Raw genomic sequence first — 17,832 nt, 5'->3', positions numbered from 1 at the left:
TCACACACACATGCTTTTATTTCTGATTTTCCACCACTGCCTGTGGATAGCTAAGGGGCGGGCCTCCAGGGACAGTGTTGGATGTTGGTACAGCATTAGTTTGGAAATCTGCAGGTCCCAGGGCCTTCTCTGAAAGCTGCTGGATGAACAAAGCACATCTTGCTGCGCCAGGTAAAACAGTCCCCTTCCTCTGCCTCAATGAGGGTGAGACTAGTTGTCTTTGAGATGGTTCGTGACTGGTAGGGGTGTGGACAACCAGGAAAATTGAGGGGACATGCAATCTGTCTTTTAGCCCAGAAATTGGAGATGGGAGCTCAACTCCTCTGCCGGAGTGTTGACTCCAATTGTGTATTATTCAACACTGAGTAACTCAACCTAAATTCGGGAGTGGAAGGGATCCCAAGGCAAGACGAACACCTGTAGTGTGGGTCTTTCCCCTGGCAACAGGGGAAGTCAGCCAGGAGGAAGGCTGAGAGCCACGGCATACCCACAAGGAAACCTTCTGGAATGGCGCCAGGCATTTTCTTTTTCTTCACAGAACATGCGAACAACCGTATTTAGTGGATGCTTTAGTATGTTTATTCTGTCCCTCTGTTAATTCCTATCAGAAAACTTGACCTTGAAGTGGATCCAAGTGCCTGAATCTCCTGGGCCTCCAGGGGGCGCTGCGGCCCAACACTCAGCCTGGCCTGGAGCCTTGTGCCTAAGGCACCACCTGGGATCGGTTGTCTGTGGTGTTGCAGCCCCCTTTTGGAGAGAGGGAGCGGGGGAGGGGGAGGGAGAGAGACAGAGAGTTAGTTTTGATTTTTGAAATACTGTTTTAAGGCCCAGACCTGCAGGAAAAATGCTCTGCTCCCCTGCATCCCCTGGGATGCTCCAGGAGCTCCACCTTGAAGCCCGTACTGCAAATCCACGCGTTCAGCTCTACTGGCCTTTACAGATGCTGTCCTGGTCTCAGGCTCAGGCCCTTCTTCTGTACTGGCCCCAGTACTTGCCCCTGCATCTTTACAGCCCAGGTCACTCCCTCTGCAGTGACACCGAGTGTTCGTTCACAAGGCTCTCGCCGCCACACCGTGGTGCCCATGAAGCACAAGACAGAAAAACACACCCGGAATTCCAAGAAACGGACTTGCTGGATCTAAAGCAGAGACACTTACCTCCAACCACAAGGACTGACTCAGACTTTCCTCGCTGGCCTTCCATTTACTGGCCCAACTGATAACCGTCATCACCCAGAGGCCTTGCCCCTTGGTGCAGTGGCTCTAACCCAGAAGCCTTTCTCTGGGGCTGCAGGACCTGGGAAGCCTCAAACACCATCCTTTTCTTTCTAGTCCATGTGGTTAATAATAGAAACCCGTACAAGTTAGGAGCCCATCCAACCTGGTCTTAGCTCAGTGCCATTAACAGTCCCTTTCTGCCCCGGGTTAACTCTGAGCACCCATACCCCAACCCTACTTTGGGAAGAGTCTTCTAGAGCCGTGAAGATCTGCAACAGCCAAGCCCTTCAACCCCATGAAGAGGAACGTGGACCCTGTTGCTTCCAGAGAAGAAAGGTAGGGCAACAGTGAGGGCACGCCCTCCCTCCCCCCCCCACCCCCCCAAGGAACCAGCCAGATGAAAGGCCTGCTGTTGACAGTGGTAGCCTGTGTTGGGGGAGGAGTAAGATCTTTAGTGTCAGGTAAGCAAGGGACTAGCACAGAAAGGGAATGGAGGAAAGAGTGGCAAGGGACATCCAGATCAGGCATCAAAGGGCTCAGAATGTCCCTAAACTAAGTCCCTAAATGTCTATTCGGGGAGCCATGAACATCTGGAAGTTTCTAAGCAAGTGGTGGCAGGAGAATGGAGGGTGACTGGGCTGGGCAGCTGGGGGCAGGGAGATAGCTATGAAGGCCAGCATCAGACAAGGGCGGAGTTCTCCTCCAAGCCAGAGTGGAGTCCGGTAGAGGACAAATAAGTTTCATTGTTAAAGATACTCACTGTAGGCACTGGGGCAGGGAAGAGGACCCGGAGGGGGAATCCTTACGATCTGACAAAGAGTTGGCTGTGGCCAGGGTGAGGAAAGTATCCGAGATGAACTCCTGGGCTTCAAGCCTGATGGGTGTCAGGAGGAGGTGCCGTGGACAGACAAGAGGGGTGGGGGGGGGGTAGGAGTAGGAGCTGGTTTGTGGAGACGAAGCAGCCTCATCCCAGGCCCAGGGACAGAGCTATTGCATTAGGGACCCTCCATGGAGGCAGGTGCTCCCCTCCTCCCCAGGGAGTGAAGGCCGCCTCTGTCCTCACCAGCTTATATTCAGGACTGGTGGAAGCAGGATGGAGGCCCACACTAGGAGATCGCGTCCCCAAGACAGCCTCTGAGGCTGTGGAAGATCACCGGCTCTCTGAGGGGAGGAGGGAGAAGGCAGCAAGGCACAGCAGCCTGGGGCACTCACGGGGTCAAGAGAGGCAGAGTGCTCAGATCATCAGGATGGCTTCCCTGGGAGGGAGGGGGGAGGCTGGAGAGCCCAGTGCCGCAGGGAGTCAGAGGGCCTGAGGCCTGAGAAAAGAGCAAACAGCGGCAGAGCTGGAAGGGAGCCAGACCGCCAGGGTTTAGGAGTAGCTTGCTGGGGGCTGGGGAGGCATCCTTGGCGGAGTGCTCCCAGGACTCTCAGACACAGGAGGGGCTCATGTTGGCGGGGGAGGCGGGGACAAGGGGAGGGTTCCTTTAAGAATGGGGAGGTCTGAGCAGAAGAAAGAAGGACGACCAGATGGGGCAGCATCAGGAGGTAGAGAAGATGGGACTTAGTAAAGGGGTCCCTGGGTCCGCATGTTTTTCGGGGGTGCAAGGAGAGAACAGAATGGGCGATAAGACTGAGAATGGATGAAAACCACGAACGGCTGAGAGAGACAGGCAGGATCCGGCCGCCATTCCCCGGATCCTCTCCGCGAAGTAAGAGGTAGGCTGCCTGCTGGTAATGTAGAGAGCCGGAGGTAGGTTTGAAGGTCAGAGAGAGGCGTGAAGCAAGTGCAGAAAGCTGTGAGGGTTTCTCTGAAGCAACGCTTCCCAACCGTGATGGGTGCATACGTCCCCTGGGATCTTGTAAAACTGTAGGTTCTGATTCAGCGGACCCGGGGAAGCGCCTAAGATTCTGCCTTTCTAACAAGCTCCAGGTAGTGCTGATGCTGGCGGTCCAGGGCCCACGCCGGGAGGAGCAAGGATTTAGAGTCAGGAAAGAGACTGGCAGAAGAATTCACCCTAGGGAGAGACCTACCTTTGATAATCTCACCCGGGGTAAAAGCTGACACCTGGGGAAGTCCGGGTGGGAGCCACAGGTCCTGCAGGTGATGGGGAGGGAGACATGGAGAAGAGGGGAGAAGTCAAGAGAGAAGGTAGGGGAGCCTCCGGGGTGATAGGAGGCCCAGCAGTGTCCCCTGGGACCCCTCCTCTAGGTCGATGTGGGTGGCTCACTAACTGCACACTTGGAGGTCCCCCAACTGGTTGGGAGTCAGCTGGGGCCGGAAAGTGGTATTCCGCGGGGGGGTGGGGGGGGGCGGCAAAGGGCAAGTCGCAGGCAGAGCAGGACACCCCCATGCCACCCTGCAGGGCAGTACTGGACTCCTTCTGGGCTTGTTCAAAGCTTGGCCAGCACACACCAGGCCAGAGTGTGAGGAGAGGGGCAGAAATGGCTCTGCTCCTGGGAACAAGGGTGGGTTGATTTTTGTGCCAGAAACTAAAAAAAAAAAAACAAAGAAAGAAAAAAATAATGAAACCCGCGAAGGAAGACGCTGGGGAGAAAGAGGAGGTGCGTTGGGCTCTGAGTCCTAACTCTGAGTCCCCAGTGTCTAACTGGCAATCAGAAATCAAGAGGTTTCAGAAAGGCACGGTCCGCCAACGAACATGCTGTAGGTTTAGGCAACCCAGGGAAGGGGCCTAGGGATGGGGTGCGCAGGGACGCCGCTCGCTCGGCTGTCTGGGGCCCAGCCTAAGAGAGAGAGGGAGCTTTGAGTCCTAGGCTGAGGTCACACCGAGGTCAGGTTCACCGGGGGGAAATACAAGGAGGACAGCAGGGTGAGCAAAGAACAAGAGTAAAAGCTTGGAGGCGTCGGAATGAGCAGCAAGTGCAGGAACAGGGTGTCAGCGCGGGGAATACGGCGGGTACTCGGAGAGGGAGGTGAGGCCAGAAGCCCGAGCTCTGTCCCGCGGCGACCCCGAGGCGGCGGAGCTTTCTGAGGGCGGCGTGGCGCGCTCCCCTGGCTTTGGCCTGGCTCCCTCGCGTCGCAGCCCCGTCTGCCCCCCAGCCCGGGCCTCCCGGGACCCGCCCGTCCCCCGCATTCCTCCCCGCGGCCTCGGCCAGGCCGCAGCCCCCAGCCCCGGCGACCGACTCGCCAGGATCCGCCCCACCGCGGCGGCCCGGGCCCAGCCGCTCCTCCCCCGATGATGTCACGTCCCCGGCCGCCCCTCGGCCGGCCGCGCCGCCCCGCCCCCGCCTCCCCCGGCCCCCAGTCCCCTGGGCCCGCCCGCTCCCGCCATCCCTCCTCCCGCCCGCGCTCCCTCCCTTCGACTCCCGCTCCCCCGGGAGCGGCGGCGGCGGCGGCGGCGGCGGCGGGATGGCCCGGGCCCGCGGCCAGGCCCCGGGGAGCGGCGGCCGGCGGCGGCCGCGGCGGGGCGGCGCGGGAACCGGGCCCCGGGGGGAGTCGGCCGGGCTGCTGCTGCTGCTGCTCCAGGTGCTGCCGCCCGGGGCTGCGGCAGGGCCGGGGCGCCGGGGCACGCGGGGAGCCGGCGGCGGCGGCGGCGTCTGCTGGCCCGGCGCTGCCCCTGCCTTTCCCCGGGACGCGCGGCTGCTGCTGCTCCTGCCGCCGCTGCCGCCGCTGTCGCCGCCGCCGCCGCCGCCGAGCTCCGCGCCAGCAGCCTCCGCCTCCCGGATGGTAATCAGCGCCCCGCGCCGGCGCCGCGGGCGGGCGGGAGGTGGGGGCGGTGAGGGGGAAAGGGCGGGCGGCCCCGCGCCCCCGCCTCGCCGGAGGCAGCTCCCGGGGCGCTCGGCCCCCCCCCCCCTCCGACGACCGCGGCCCTGGGCAGCCGCCAGAGCGCGCCTCTGGGGCGCCTCCGCGCGGACCGGGTGCCGGCTTCGCTCCCGCCCTCCCCGCCTCGCTCGCAGTCCGCCCGCCGGCGCTCAGGCCGCGGGGGAATCCCTCCATCTCCCCGCCCCGCGCCCCCGGAGGGGAGGGGACAGCGCCGGCGCTCGCGGACCCGCTTTCTCCGAGGGAGCGCCCGAGAGGCGAGCGCGCACTGAGACGCGGGGACTGGGCGCTGCGCTGAGCTCCCGGAGGCGCCCGGTGCCGTCGGGTCGGGCCGAGCCGAGACGCCCGCAGCCGCGGCGAGACCGCATTCCCGGCGGCGGGGGCGCCCACCGACTGCGCGCCCTTATGTTCCCCGCGCAGGACACTCTGCCCCGCGGCGGGCTGAACCTGAAGGAGGAGCCGCTGCTGCCCGCCGGCCTGGGCTCGGTGCGCTCCTGGATGCAGGGCGCGGGCATCCTGGACGCCAGCACCGCGGCGCAGAGGTAAGCGCTCGGACGCGACCCAGTGCGCTCGGGTTGGAGTGCTCCGCGCCGCCTTCGCTCAGCCTGCTGAGCTGCTGGGGCGAGGGGTGGGGGGGAGCCCCCAACTCTGGACAGTGCCGGCAAGCTCTCCTGCCCACCCTGCCCCGAGTGCCTCTGCTTCCTCCTGAGGCTGTGGGGCGGGCCGGGGCGGGGCTTCTGCCCCCTCTGCCGCGGTCCCGGCTCTGATTTCTGGTTTCTGACTGTCGCTCCGGGGCCGGGCGGTCCACGGCTCTACAGTAGAAGGTATCCCCGCTGCCTGCTGTCCCTGAGCCATGCCCCACAGCCACCGGCCGTCAAGGAACAGCCAACCCCTCCTTCGTGGGCAGTCCCACTGCCTCTCCTTGTCCAATTCCGCGGCTCTCTGCCAGGAAAGGCACAAAACCCAGCCCCCTTTCTGCTTTCCCACGCCCCTCAGAGTTGAAGGAGGGGGGTGTGCAAGAGCCAGAGAAGCGGCTGGGGGCTGAAGAGTAGGGAAGGAGCGAGGTGGGCAGTCGACTTGGCTTGAATGATTGGGGCTGGGGCTGGGGCAGGGCGCTCAGGTCCCGCCTCTCCTCAAAGTGGTTTCCTGGTGGTCCTGGGGGAGGCAGAGGGTCCCTGGGAACCCAGCACCCATGCCCATCTCCTCTGACGCCTTTGCAGGAGTATGGGGAGGGGGCCTGGGTGGGGAATGGACTCCTGGATCTGGGAAGGAAGTTTAAAAGGTTTGTTGACCTGTGCCTCATAACACCTGGACCGCGGACTTGTTGTGCCCCTGCTTGTGGGCGGTGCGTGTGTGTTGGGGCTGGGAGGGGGATGTTAGCTCTCCTGCCGGGAGTTCTCAGTGGTTGGGACTAAGGAGGTGCTGCCTCTGCACACCCCCAGGGCACTTGGGAGCTGGGCTTCCCAGGGGTCTGAACAGCTACGTGTCCAGCAGCCTGAGGGGATTCTGATGGGGGGGGGGGGGGCGCCAGGGCAGAGCAGGTCTGGCACCCTGCCCCAACCTTCACATCCCCAAGCCTGTTCAGGGGACACCAACCCGAACCTCAGCCCTTACAGACACACACCTTGTTTCATGTGTGAACTGAGCCCTGTGTTTCTGCACCCCTGTCCTTTCCTGATTGTCGGAGGGAGTGCTGGGTGGTGGGGGGGGGGGGGGGCGGCTCTCTCTGGAACTCATCTCTTCAAGAGGAGAGGGTCTTGCCGATGAATTAATTTACATAGCTTTCCTCATGATATAACTATATTTCAGAAAAATGGGTAAGTAGCAAACCAAAACCCACCTGTTCTAATACAACGACCGGTAACGTTTTAGTGTATTTCCTTCCCATCTTCTTTCCCATTCACATTCCCCCCGCCCCCCGGGCTGTGTATACAATTCTGTATCCTGCCTGTTTTTCTGTTGGTTCTGGTTTTTTATTTAATTTGAGGTGGTCCATTTCTTAATGGGGGCTCCCTCTTTTTCTCCACCATCGGCTGTGGTGAGAGCTCCTTGTAAGAGTGGGTGAAGAGGTCCAGTGGGGCCTCGGGGGTGTAAGTCCCTTATTTCTCTCCCACCTGCCCCTCTGCATCTGTCTCGAGCCAGCAGATTTGATGAGGGGGAAGCAGATGCACAAGGAGGCAGTGCACTTGTAGCCTGTGTAGTTACAGAAGTGCAGGGATGAGGCCCTTTGCCAGGGGATCCGACCGGCAGGGGTGTCATCTGCACGCGGGCATTCTTGAGTGGCACTGAGGTGTCCAGTCTGAGTCCCCAGGGCCACATTGCTGGGACTCAGTAGGCTTCCCCAGTTTGGCGAGGGGGCATTTCTTCAGGCCTGGGCTCCTTCTCTGCAAGTCCAGAGACTTCTGGGCCTCGGGGCACAGACTGGGAGCCCCTGCCCCCATTTGGGGGACTCTGGGCCACCTCCTTCCACAGGGGAGCACGCTGAACCTTTCTCCTCATTCTTCTAACAGCAGCCCGTCTCTCCAGTTTGTGTCTTGGTCCCCAGTCAGTCCTCTGCTCTGGTCTTTCCCTCCTGAAACAGCAACAACCAACCTTCCTTTCTCTGCCCCTGCCTCTTCAACCTCTGCCCAGCTCCTCCCCGTCACACCTCTGGGAAACGTGCCCAGGAGCACTCTTCCCCAAGGCTGCTTGGGATCTGACAGTGTCCTTGATGCCTCTGCCCCACAGCCCCCTGATTGTCAAGGCTTCTAGACATTTCCTCACAGTCAGAGGTCAACTTTTCACAGTAGCACTCCCTTGCCCTCCACGTCTTTCCTCCCAGGTTTGAAGGTTAACCTCCCTCCCCCCCCCACCACCAAATCATCTTCCATGCCCTGGGGGGACCAGAGCAATATTTCCAAAGAACTTTTCTCCACTCTGTTCCTCTCCAATTAAAACCTTCAGTCACCCCTACTTCCTCCCAGGTATTCAGCACTCAAGGCTCATCTCCGTCTGGCCCCAAACTCCCTTGGAGCCCTTGACCTGATACATGGCATCTAAGAACGCCTCTTGAAACAGTTCCCCTGGCCCCAGCATGCACAAAACCCACTGAATAAAGTCTTATGGTCTCGGGGACCACCCCTCACCCCAGCACCTCCAACATTTGCGCCCTCCCACCCGGACCTCAGGCACAGTTCTTAGTGCTGCCTAAGGATACTGGCCGCAGTATCAGTCAGCCTGTGCCCCTCCAGCCTGTGCCTTCCTTTAGGGCCAGGATAGTGGCTTATTCATCCTGGTGTCCTCAGCACCAGGACAGGCTAGAGCAGTCAGCAGGGGGGCCGACGAGGATCTGCTGAAGGACACAGGAGTGGATGTTAGAAAGTTCCCAAATCCCTTTCTGCTGGGCTCCCCTCTCCACGTCGGTGGACTCCAAGATCCACCTGACTCCAGGAACCGGGTACTGGGACAGCCAAATTGTACAGAAGGGAGGGGTGGAGAACGCCCAGAACCTGCCCAGATGGGTAAGGGAGGCTCTCTGCCAAGAGGAAGGAGGTCCTGAGCAGAAGAGGGGTAGGGAGAAAAGAGGGGCTCCGTGCCCTTGCCCTGGAGAGGCAACAGGGGAGGGAAGGGAAGTCGGGTGCAGAGGGCTGGCAGGAACTTCTCAGTGGGGAGCTCTGCGCAAGGATCCCTGGCCAGCGCTGTGACTTCATCTCCAAGCCGCAGGTCCCAGCCCCAGCCCGTGTGCCCCGGATGACCCTGCAGACCACGTCCTCTTACTGAGGTGCGCGGCCCCGGCGGCAGCCCAGGGAGACCCCTGCGAGACCCAAACCCGCCCTCCCCCTTGAGCTGGTCCCAGCACACAGGCAGGCCCTGAGAGGGAAGCCAGCTGGGGCTGCCTTTCCTGTAAGCAGCTGCAGGCTGGCCTCCCTGCTAGGAAATGCTTTTGTTTGCTTTAATAATTAATAGCCGCTCCTCAGCCTGGGACCTGGCAGGCAGGCCTGTGGGTGGGTGGCGAGGGAGTGGGCAGAGAGAAGCAGGGTGGGCAGCCCTACAGCTGGAAGGGTGGGCAAGAGGAAGGGTGGGAGAGCTGGCCAGTGAGACCCCTTCCCTCCCACCCCCTCACTGGGGGACCCCCGGTAGTTGAGACATCTTCCCCTGGCAGGTGAGCCCAGCCGATGCCACAGCGGGAATGGGGATATGAAGCAGTGAAATGGGACAGTGGGAGCAGGGGATACGAAGCAGCCCCAAAGCCTCTGCTCCCGCAGACCCCTCTGGACACGGTTCAGAGCCTCGGGGTCCTCCCAGTACCCACACCGTCCAGGTGCGTGCGCCCCCGTGAGCTGCCGCTTTTGTCTTCCTGTTTGGTGGCACAGCTGGGCTCTGGGCGTGTTGGGCCGGGCAGGGCGCAGCCAACAGATCTTGTGCCGGCCCCAGCGTGATGGTTATCAGCAGTCCCAAGGGGCCCCGGGGAGGTGGGGGCCTGCAGGGAGCAGGGCCAGCGGGACACTTGGAGGAAGAGAGGACGCAGAGAAAGGAGAGACCCATGCGGCGGTGCCAGGATGGGGAAAAGAAGAACTACGATTAGCAGAGACTTTAGGGAAAGGGGAGGCAAAAGGATGAGATATGGGAGACATGCTTTTTGTTCCACACCTCCTGGGGGAGGGCAGGTTAAAAGCCCCCCCCCCCCCCGCCATTACAGATGCCTTCGGGGCTTGTCCCCATTTCCCCAGCTCCCCAGATTCCAAGGTGGATCAGGCCCAAGCCAAGACATTGCTCAGAACTTGGGCCTGTCCAGGCGGGCACGAGTGGGGGGCAGGCGGGAGGAGGTGTCTCTGGGGAGACGCCAAACTCCAGCCTCGGCCCCTCGGCCTCTGAGGGTTTGGGAGGCTTGTTTTAGATTGCTCGTGTTTATTATAAGCGTGTAGTCAAGGACGTAAGGAGCCCCAGGTGACCTCCCGAGGAGACAGCTGAGACTGTGAGATGCTCTCTGCCCTGGAAAGCTGTCGCGGGGTCCAGCAGCTGCCTCGAGAAGGGTGCACCCCGCTCAGCCTGGCCAAGGAGCATCTCCAGGGGGCCGCTGTGGCCCCAGCAACGGCAGCCGGACAACTCTGCAGCCCCCAGCGTGTCCCCGCACGCATCCCCCACGTGCTTTAAAGCACAGGCCACCTGAATGGCCCCAGCTGTGAGGGTCAGGTTGTCCTCGGGGTCAGCTTGAACCTGGATTTCCTGCACAGTGCTCAGGAAGCCCACGCGCATCCCTGCCTGCTACAAAGCAGGTGTCCTCAGACCCTAAAGGAGCCGCACCAACCAGAGCTCTTCTGTCCCAGCCGCCTTTAACTTCTGGGCTGTTTCCAGAACAGAAGCTGGCAAGGGGGCGAAGTGGGCCCTCGCGGGAATATGAAAACGAGCCCTTTGTCCCCCCACATCCGGGGTCTTGAGTACAAGAGCAAATGCCCCGCCACCTCAGCCCACTCCAGAGTCGACAGGAAACTGTTCTGAACATTTTGTCGAGAACAGTCTTTTGAAGAAAGCCAAGAGATGGGTAATTCTTTCTGGAGCCTCACTAAAGTGATCGACGTGGCTGTTTTCGTCACTCAGCTGCGTTTATCTGAAAAAGGCGCCCATGCGGCATGCTCTGTGCACTAACGATGCTAAGTGAACGAAATGTCTCTGAATTATAGGCTCCGGCAACACAGGCACCAGGTGAGCCAGTTCCTAGGCCTACCCGCCAAGTTGCACTCAGTCCCTTGGGCTGTAATTTTACCGGCTTCCAACACACCGAGGGCCTCCCGATGGCTGGTAGTTGGTACCCCAGCCAAATCCCCTCCGGACCCTTGGTAAAGGGTCTGCTTCCCCTGCCGGCATCTGCCTCCCGGAACCTCCGCAGGCTGCCAGGGCCCGCTCTGCCCGCTTGTGCACCAGGCCGCAAAGTACCTTAGAAACGCTGCCCCGGGAGCCCTCAGCCAATGGCTGAAGTTGGTGGATGACTACCCCAGCTCCTTCCTCCAGCCCTCCGGCAGATAACTCTGCAGCACCTGTTCGAGACTGTTTGCAGAGCTCCCAGCCGCCTGAGCCGCAGTTGCCCAGGGCAGTAACTTGTTGATAAGGCACCCTTTAGGGAGTGCCTTTCCCTCTCTCATTCCCCAGCCTGGCCAAGTGTTTCCTGGAATCACCGTTTGCCTTTGAAGCCTTGCCTCTCCAGACTTCAGGGACTCTACTCCTGCTGCCCTTCTTTCTTGTAGATAAAGGATTCATGCCTGTAGTTTCCCCCCACATCCCGGTGGCGGTCTTGGGCAACCCCATCTTGGAGACCACAGAATCAGAGACATTGGCCTTCATCCACATCCGTCTGTCTCTAAGCCAGTAAGAGAGCGGACAGTGGCCCCACCTCCCACCGGTAGCCCACCTGCACCCAGCAGGGACTCTCAGACCTCTCTGCACCCCTGCCCCCCCATGTCTGTTTTCTGAGTTTGAGCCAATCTCTCTTTTCTTCCTTTGTGTTCTTTCATCTTGGTTTGTTTCCTCATTACAAGAGCAACTCCCACCCCTCTCCCTTTGGGGCTTGCACTCCCACTTCGGGATGTTGATTGGTCACCTCCTGCGTGTTGAGGGTGCGGGGGGGGGGGGGGGGGGGCGGCCAGGAAGGAGAAGGAAGGATAGTCCAGACCTACCTCACGTTCTTGCTGATGTGCTGACCCTTATGTCATTCTCTGTCTCTTGCTCATAGGAAATACCGGAATGCCTTTAAAGTAAAACTTATTCTATTTCACCTTGACCCTCTCACATGTCCAGCCAGAGTATGAGCAGGGTGAACTGCAGACACTCACAGACCAGGAGCGAGCCCTGGGTGTGCCCAGCAGGGGTCTCGCCCACTCTGCGGTCCTCTCCGGGTCTGCAGGGGGCTGGAGCTGTTCCTCATATTGTTCTGTCCTTGTTCACCTGATAGTAATTCTGTCGGGAGCTGTAAACTAGCCACCTGTCCCACTGTTTTGCCTGGATGTCTGTGAGCCGGGGAAGAGGCGGGTGCCTCAGACCCGCTAAGCAAGGTGGGGAAGGGACGATGATGCTGGGCTGCCCCAGGAATGGAACTGAACCTGACCCCACTTTGGGGTAGGGCACAGGTACGTGAGGCAGTGCAGCTGCTCCGTGTCCCCCAGCTGGCAGCACTGGGTGCTGGTACACAGGCCCCAGGCAGGGGGCAGAAGGACCTGCCCTCTTCTCTCTCCCTGGGTTTCCTGACCTCTCTCCACAGGAATCCCCTCTTGAATGGAGGGCAGCCCCGTGAAGGGAGTTTGGCTTGGGACTTGGGCCAGACTTCCTAGGTCTGGTCCTTAGAAGCCTGGCAGGAGCTGGCAGGCAGCCAGGACCCGGGACTGACTGACATTTGCCAAGAGGGATGGATGAGAGAGACGCATGCCAGCATCATTGATTTACTCTTGGCCTGGAAGTGCAGGGGTGTCTGTGAAGAAAGGGTACACTGAGTGGTCTAGGGGATTGCGTTATTGCTGGGCATCCACCCCTTGTCTGTTAAGGCCCCTCTCCTTGGACCTTCCATCCCTGCTGCCTGAGAGCCTTCTAGACACCTTCCCTAGGCTAGCTGACGGAAGAAAGGGCACAGTGATGGGGAGGGCTCCACAAGCCCACCCTTCTGCCTTTTCTCCCCTCAGGTGGTCCTGGAACCTGACCCTGGGAGCACCTCCTCCCACCACCCCTAAACTGGTCCTGGGGTCAGGGTTGCTGCCTCATTAGCATATGCATCAACAGTAATCAAGGACCTGCTGTGATCAAAGCTCTTCGGGCATCCCTGCTTCTGGCAAATGGGAAGCAGGAGGGTCAAGGCCAGGACTTGAAAGGACGTCAGCCTGAAAGGGAGGGGAGGAGAAGGCTGAGGAAATGGGAAGCTGGAGGGGGAACATCCCTGCAGAAAGGGACAAGCGGTTGGTGAGGAAGAGAAGGTGTGGGTGGCCCTCCTCCAACTCCTTGATCAGAGAGAAAGAAGACCATCATTTCTGCCTCTGAAATCAGCATTTCACATGGAACAGTGAAGCTCTCAAGTAGGCTTGAGGAGGTGGAACACTGGTCCTTTCATTGTATTTACCATAATATGTAGAAGGAGGGGCGCCTCGGTGCCTCAGTGGGTTAAGCGTCCGACTCTTGATTTCGGTTCAGGTCATGATCTCATGGTTCGTGGGATCTGGGCTCGAGCCCCCCATAGGGCTTTGCACTGACAGCACAGAGCCTGCCTGGGATTCTTTCTCTCCCTCCGTCTCTGCCCCACCCCTCCCCGCCTTGCGTGTGCTTGTGTGCACAGTGCCCTCGCTCTCTCTCAAAATAAATATTTTAAAAAATCCTGAATATATATGAGTAAAAACATAACGAGGCTCTCAAGCCAGGATATCCCAGATATTATGGTTTTGCAAGAATATCCCAGCACCATCACCCTCATCCTATCGGCATCCCTGGGGCAGCTTCTCTTTCCCACCCCACTGCACCCTCCCCACAGGCATCATCTTCTAAGCCCTGCCTGGCTTCAGAACCTTCTGGTGGCCTTTCCTTGTATTTGTCAAACGACATCCCTCAACATCCATTATCTCACACGGTTTCTCAGAGTCAGAAAAAAGGGGGCAGCTCAGGGCTTCTTCTGAGGCGGCAGTCATCTGAAGGCTTTGCTGGGGCTGGTAGATCTTCTTCCAATGTGGCTTATTCAGGCTTCTGGCAAGCTGAGGGCTGGCAGAAGACCTTGGGTCTTCTCCATGTAGACCTTCCACATGGCTGCTTGAGTGTCCTCACAAGATGGCAGCCAGCTTTGCCCTGCGTGGCTGATCCAACAGAACGAGGCAGAAGCCACGGTGTCTTTTATGACCTAACCTTGGAAATCATGTGCTCTCATTTGTGCTGCATTCTATTGGCCACACAGACCAACCCCGATACAGTCTGGGAGGGGACTACACAAGGGCGCGAATGCCAGGAGGAGGGGATCATGGGGCACCATCTTGGCTACCACACGCGGGAACGCCAGCCTGAGCCAAGTCAAGTAAGGTCCGTTCCTGGAGGGTGTCCCAGAGCCCCCCACATACACTTGTGCATGCCATGAAGCCTCATTTCCCAGTGACTGTGGCCACAGCCGCCTTTTGTAGAAGGAGGATCTGAAGCTACGAGAGACCCAAGGAACACTCTTTTTAAGAGTGGCCCGGAGGAGAAAGTCTAAACTCCATGGCCTGGTTTTTGTGTCTCCGCAGTCTGGCACTACCAATGCAACTTTTCTTCTCTTCACTTCACTTTCTAAAATCTAGAAATCTAGGGGCGCCTGGGTGGCTCGGTCGATTAAGCATCCAACTTCGGCTCAGGTCACGATCTCGCGGTCCGTGAGTTCGAGCCCCGCGTCGGGCCCTGTGCTAACAGCTCAGAGCCTGGAGCCTGTTTCAGATTCTGTGTCTCCCTCTCTCTCTCTGACCCTCCCCCATTCATGCTCTGTCTCAAAAATAAATAAACGTTAAAAAAAAAAATCCAGAAATCTAAAATCTGGTCCAGTGACACCAACCCTCACACCTGCAACCATTTCTCATGCTGTTTGTTCTGCCCCTTGGCCTGCTGCAACTGTCGAGCTCCTAGTCACTCCTCAAGAACCAGGGGAACAGCCACCGTCTCTGTGAAGGCTTTCCCTCACCTCTCACAGACAGAAGTGATTTGCCTCTATAGATTTTTTGCATAGTAACATCTTTTGGGGAGTACCCACCACTGTGCCTTGTGCTATAGCTCTCTGTATCTGTCTTCCCTCCCTTCCAGGCATTTAATTCTGGCCCCACTCAGTGCCATGTGTCCAGTGCTTGGTACGTCGTTGAGGCTGAGGAAATACTTGATGAATAGGGCCTTTGTTTTCCCTCTGCTCTCACCCAGGCTTTGCTTCTAGGAATCGTTTCTGATGAGCCAGGAGAAAGTCTGGGCAAGGCTAGACCAGAAGGTCCTTCTGCCCAAGGGAACCAGCGTGTATCTTTCCCAAAGTGTGAAGGCAGGTCCCTATATACCTACAGAGGACACCCCCTGCCTTCAGACATAGCCCTGGTTGTGGGCTGGGCAGATTAGTGGTCCTGCACCAGTTTCATGTCACGGGCTGGGGTACAGTGGATTGTTTGTTCCAGAACCTCCTCGCTGCCCCCTGATGCTCTAAAGGGCAGTCACAGGAGCCTCTGGTCAGTTAGATTGGCCGCTCATATATGTGGTTTTAGAGATCAGCCTTTCAAAATGTGGGGCCCAGGGGAAAACTTGTCTCAACTGCTTCCTGCTGTGACACTTGTCGCCAGCAGAGCAGGCTAGGGTGACTGCCGTCTGGGGAGCCCTGTCTAGAACTGAGATCTCTGGCAAAGGCAAGGGTGGAATGGGCCCATCCAATCTAATTTCTTGCCCAGACTCTTGCCATGTCAGACCCATGTCCTGACCAGCACACCTTCCTGGTCGGAGGCGATGGGGTCTTTCTCTCCGGAGGGCACTTCCGGTGGTTTTCCAGCTCCTTTCCTCCTCGCAGTGGCGTGGGCCTGGCACGCGCACATTTTGAGAAGCAGCCCCCCTCCAACCTCAGGAAATCCAACTTCTTCCACTTCGTGCTGGCCATGTATGACCGGCAGGGGCAGCCCGTGGAGGTGGAGCGCACAGCCTTCATCGATTTCGTGGAAAAGGACCGTGTGAGAGGCTCGTGGGCCAGAGCATGGGGTGGGGAGGGAGGGCTTCCCGGAACCCCCTCCCACTGGGCAGTTGAATAGGATAGCCCGTGAAGGGGCGGGCAGAGAGGGGGGTGGAATGGATGGAAGGGAGGGAGAGGGAGTGGGATGAGGTGGGGGGGGCGTTGAGGGGAGGCTGGAGGATCCACGTGAACACTAAGCATCCTCCCCATCTTGTCCCTGCAGGAACCTGGGGCTGAAAAGACAAACAACGGGATCCATTACCGCCTCCGATTGGTGTATAACAATGGTGAGTGACGCCCAGAGGACGTCTAGGATCCCCGAACCTTGTGTGACGTAGAAGGCCCCATTCCTCCAGCGGAGGAGGGCCTGGCTCCAGGTGGGGAGGGTGTGGCGTCATCGGAGGCCCCAGCAAGCCCTCTCCACCTCCCCACCCTTAGGACTTCGGACGGAGCAGGACCTCTATGTGCGCCTCATTGACTCCATGTCCAAGCAGGTGAGCCAGCCCAGGGGATGCTCAGGCCCATCCCGCCCTCCTCTCGGACCCCATTTGAGTGTGAATCCTCATCCCTGCCCCCGCCTCCCCCATGCTGCTCTCCCCACTGGTCCAGCCCCCACCCGGCAGGAGGGTGTGCATGGCCTTGCCCTGCAATCTGGAAGAAGGTAATATTTGTACAAAGGCTCTTAGGTTGCCTCCCCTAGAAGCCCAGCCTAGCGGGGCATTCAGGTGCATGGGCTTTATTGGGGAGCAGTGGAGAAGCACTCAGGAGAAGGGGAGAGAAGGAAGCAGGACAGAGAAGGCTGAGCGGGGCTCAGCAAGGACGTGGTCCCAGCTGGAGTCTAGCCTCAGCTTGATCCGCAGGGAGCTCTAGAGACGGAATGGCACCCGAGTTGTGCCCCCTTGAGGCAAGGAGGCCAGGATTATGTACCCTGTATCAGTCAGTCGTTGGCTGTGGACCACTCCCAAGGGGAGAGTGTAACCTTTGAGACATTTCCAGGCTAGGCAGCTCCTATGTGCTGAGGGCAACTCTCAAGAGAAAGCCCTTAGCAGCCTACACTAACCACAGCTGGGGGATGGGAGCACTGGTCCAAGAAAGGGGACCGGGTGGGACCCCAGAGCTTCTGCAGATCCTTAGTGCCTTGCAGCCATGGAAGGTCACAGGAGGCTCAGAGGCCAGCATAAGGAGCTTGGGGAAATTGAAATCTGAGTCAATCCCTGTGGATCCTGCCAAAGGCAGGGCCCCAAGACTCAAGGCTTCTTCAGAGAAGTTGTGAGTGCTGGTAAGGAGCAGGGTTGTGTCACAAATGGGCCAGTCAGTGGCCTGGAATGCAAGGTGGAGACGGGCTTTCCCACAGTCTTCAAGTAGCCTCCACACAATCCCCGGGCAGAGGAAGAAGTGGTTTATTTCTAGAAAGCCTGCGGTCACCGCGGTGTGGGAGGCAGGCAGACCAGGCAGTGTGGCAAATGGGACCGTGCAGGGGACAAATGTGGAAGGGGTTGGAGGAGGTCCAGAGAGACAGGGACCCCACAAGTGAGGGCTGGCCGGGAGGCGCAGAGGGTTAGAAAGTGGGAAGCCAGAGCTGCAGTTTATGAAGCTCTCACTCCCTGCTTCGGGGCAGAGCGGATGCTAGGGGACCCATGGGGAGGCTGATAGAACAGTGCAAGGGGGACACATGGGCCTGGGCTGAGGACACGATACGGAGAGCCCAGAGGGACAGTGCCTCTGAGCAGGAGGCAGAGGTCCACTAGGGGCATGGAAACAGTGGAGGAAAGAGTGTGTCTACCCCACCAACAACTTGACCTTGGTCCTTGTGGTCTGGGGACATCCCCGGCCTCAAACAGAGCTGGCTCTGGAAAGCGTGGCCTGTGGACAACCAGAATCTGTAGACCGACCTCGGGACACTCTAGCCCATCCCGCCCCCCACTGTGGTGGTCCTGATTTGGCCCAGATCCCAGCTCCTGCTTTGCCTTCTTGGGCTCCCCAGAGGTCCAGAGCAAGTTGGAGGGCATGATCTTCCCTGGGGGCAGGGCTCATCTCTTCCCTCCACTTGGACTTGAGAGGAGCCTCCTTCCCCTCGAGCCTGTGCGCTCCCCCTCTCCCCCCAGGCCATCATCTATGAGGGGCAGGACAAGAACCCCGAAATGTGCCGAGTGCTGCTCACTCATGAGATCATGTGCAGG

At 59.2% G+C, this 17,832-nt stretch overlaps 1 protein-coding gene and 1 long non-coding RNA gene across 3 annotated transcripts in view; one reads left to right on the top strand and one right to left on the bottom strand.

The window, feature by feature from the left end:
- LOC131485517 (uncharacterized) lies at positions 1 to 4,385 on the bottom strand. The gene is made up of 2 exons (XR_009248880.1): positions 3,249 to 4,385; positions 1 to 2,533 (listed from the first exon to the last, which is right to left on the bottom strand). It is a non-coding gene; the product is annotated as an uncharacterized LOC131485517 (long non-coding RNA).
- Positions 4,386 to 4,461: 76 nt separating this feature from the next.
- Positions 4,462 to 17,832, top strand: part of EBF4 (EBF family member 4) — a 58,517-nt gene continuing 45,146 nt past the window's right edge. For both annotated transcript variants that reach the window (XR_009248879.1, XM_058685093.1), the window contains exons 1-6: positions 4,462 to 4,902; positions 5,416 to 5,537; positions 15,497 to 15,653; positions 15,876 to 15,939; positions 16,091 to 16,146; positions 17,758 to 17,831. Coding sequence is in view for 1 of the 2 variants with exons in the window: in XM_058685093.1 (XP_058541076.1) it covers positions 4,585 to 4,902; positions 5,416 to 5,537; positions 15,497 to 15,653; positions 15,876 to 15,939; positions 16,091 to 16,146; positions 17,758 to 17,831 (791 nt within the window). In the remaining variant the exon portion in view is untranslated. The remainder of the gene's footprint in view (positions 4,903 to 5,415; positions 5,538 to 15,496; positions 15,654 to 15,875; positions 15,940 to 16,090; positions 16,147 to 17,757; position 17,832) is intronic.

The sequence above is a fragment of the Neofelis nebulosa genome, chromosome 9 (genome assembly GCF_028018385.1).
Source record: "Neofelis nebulosa isolate mNeoNeb1 chromosome 9, mNeoNeb1.pri, whole genome shotgun sequence".
Lineage (NCBI taxonomy): Eukaryota > Metazoa > Chordata > Mammalia > Carnivora > Felidae > Neofelis > Neofelis nebulosa.
This window is presented reverse-complemented; position numbering and strand designations above follow the sequence as displayed.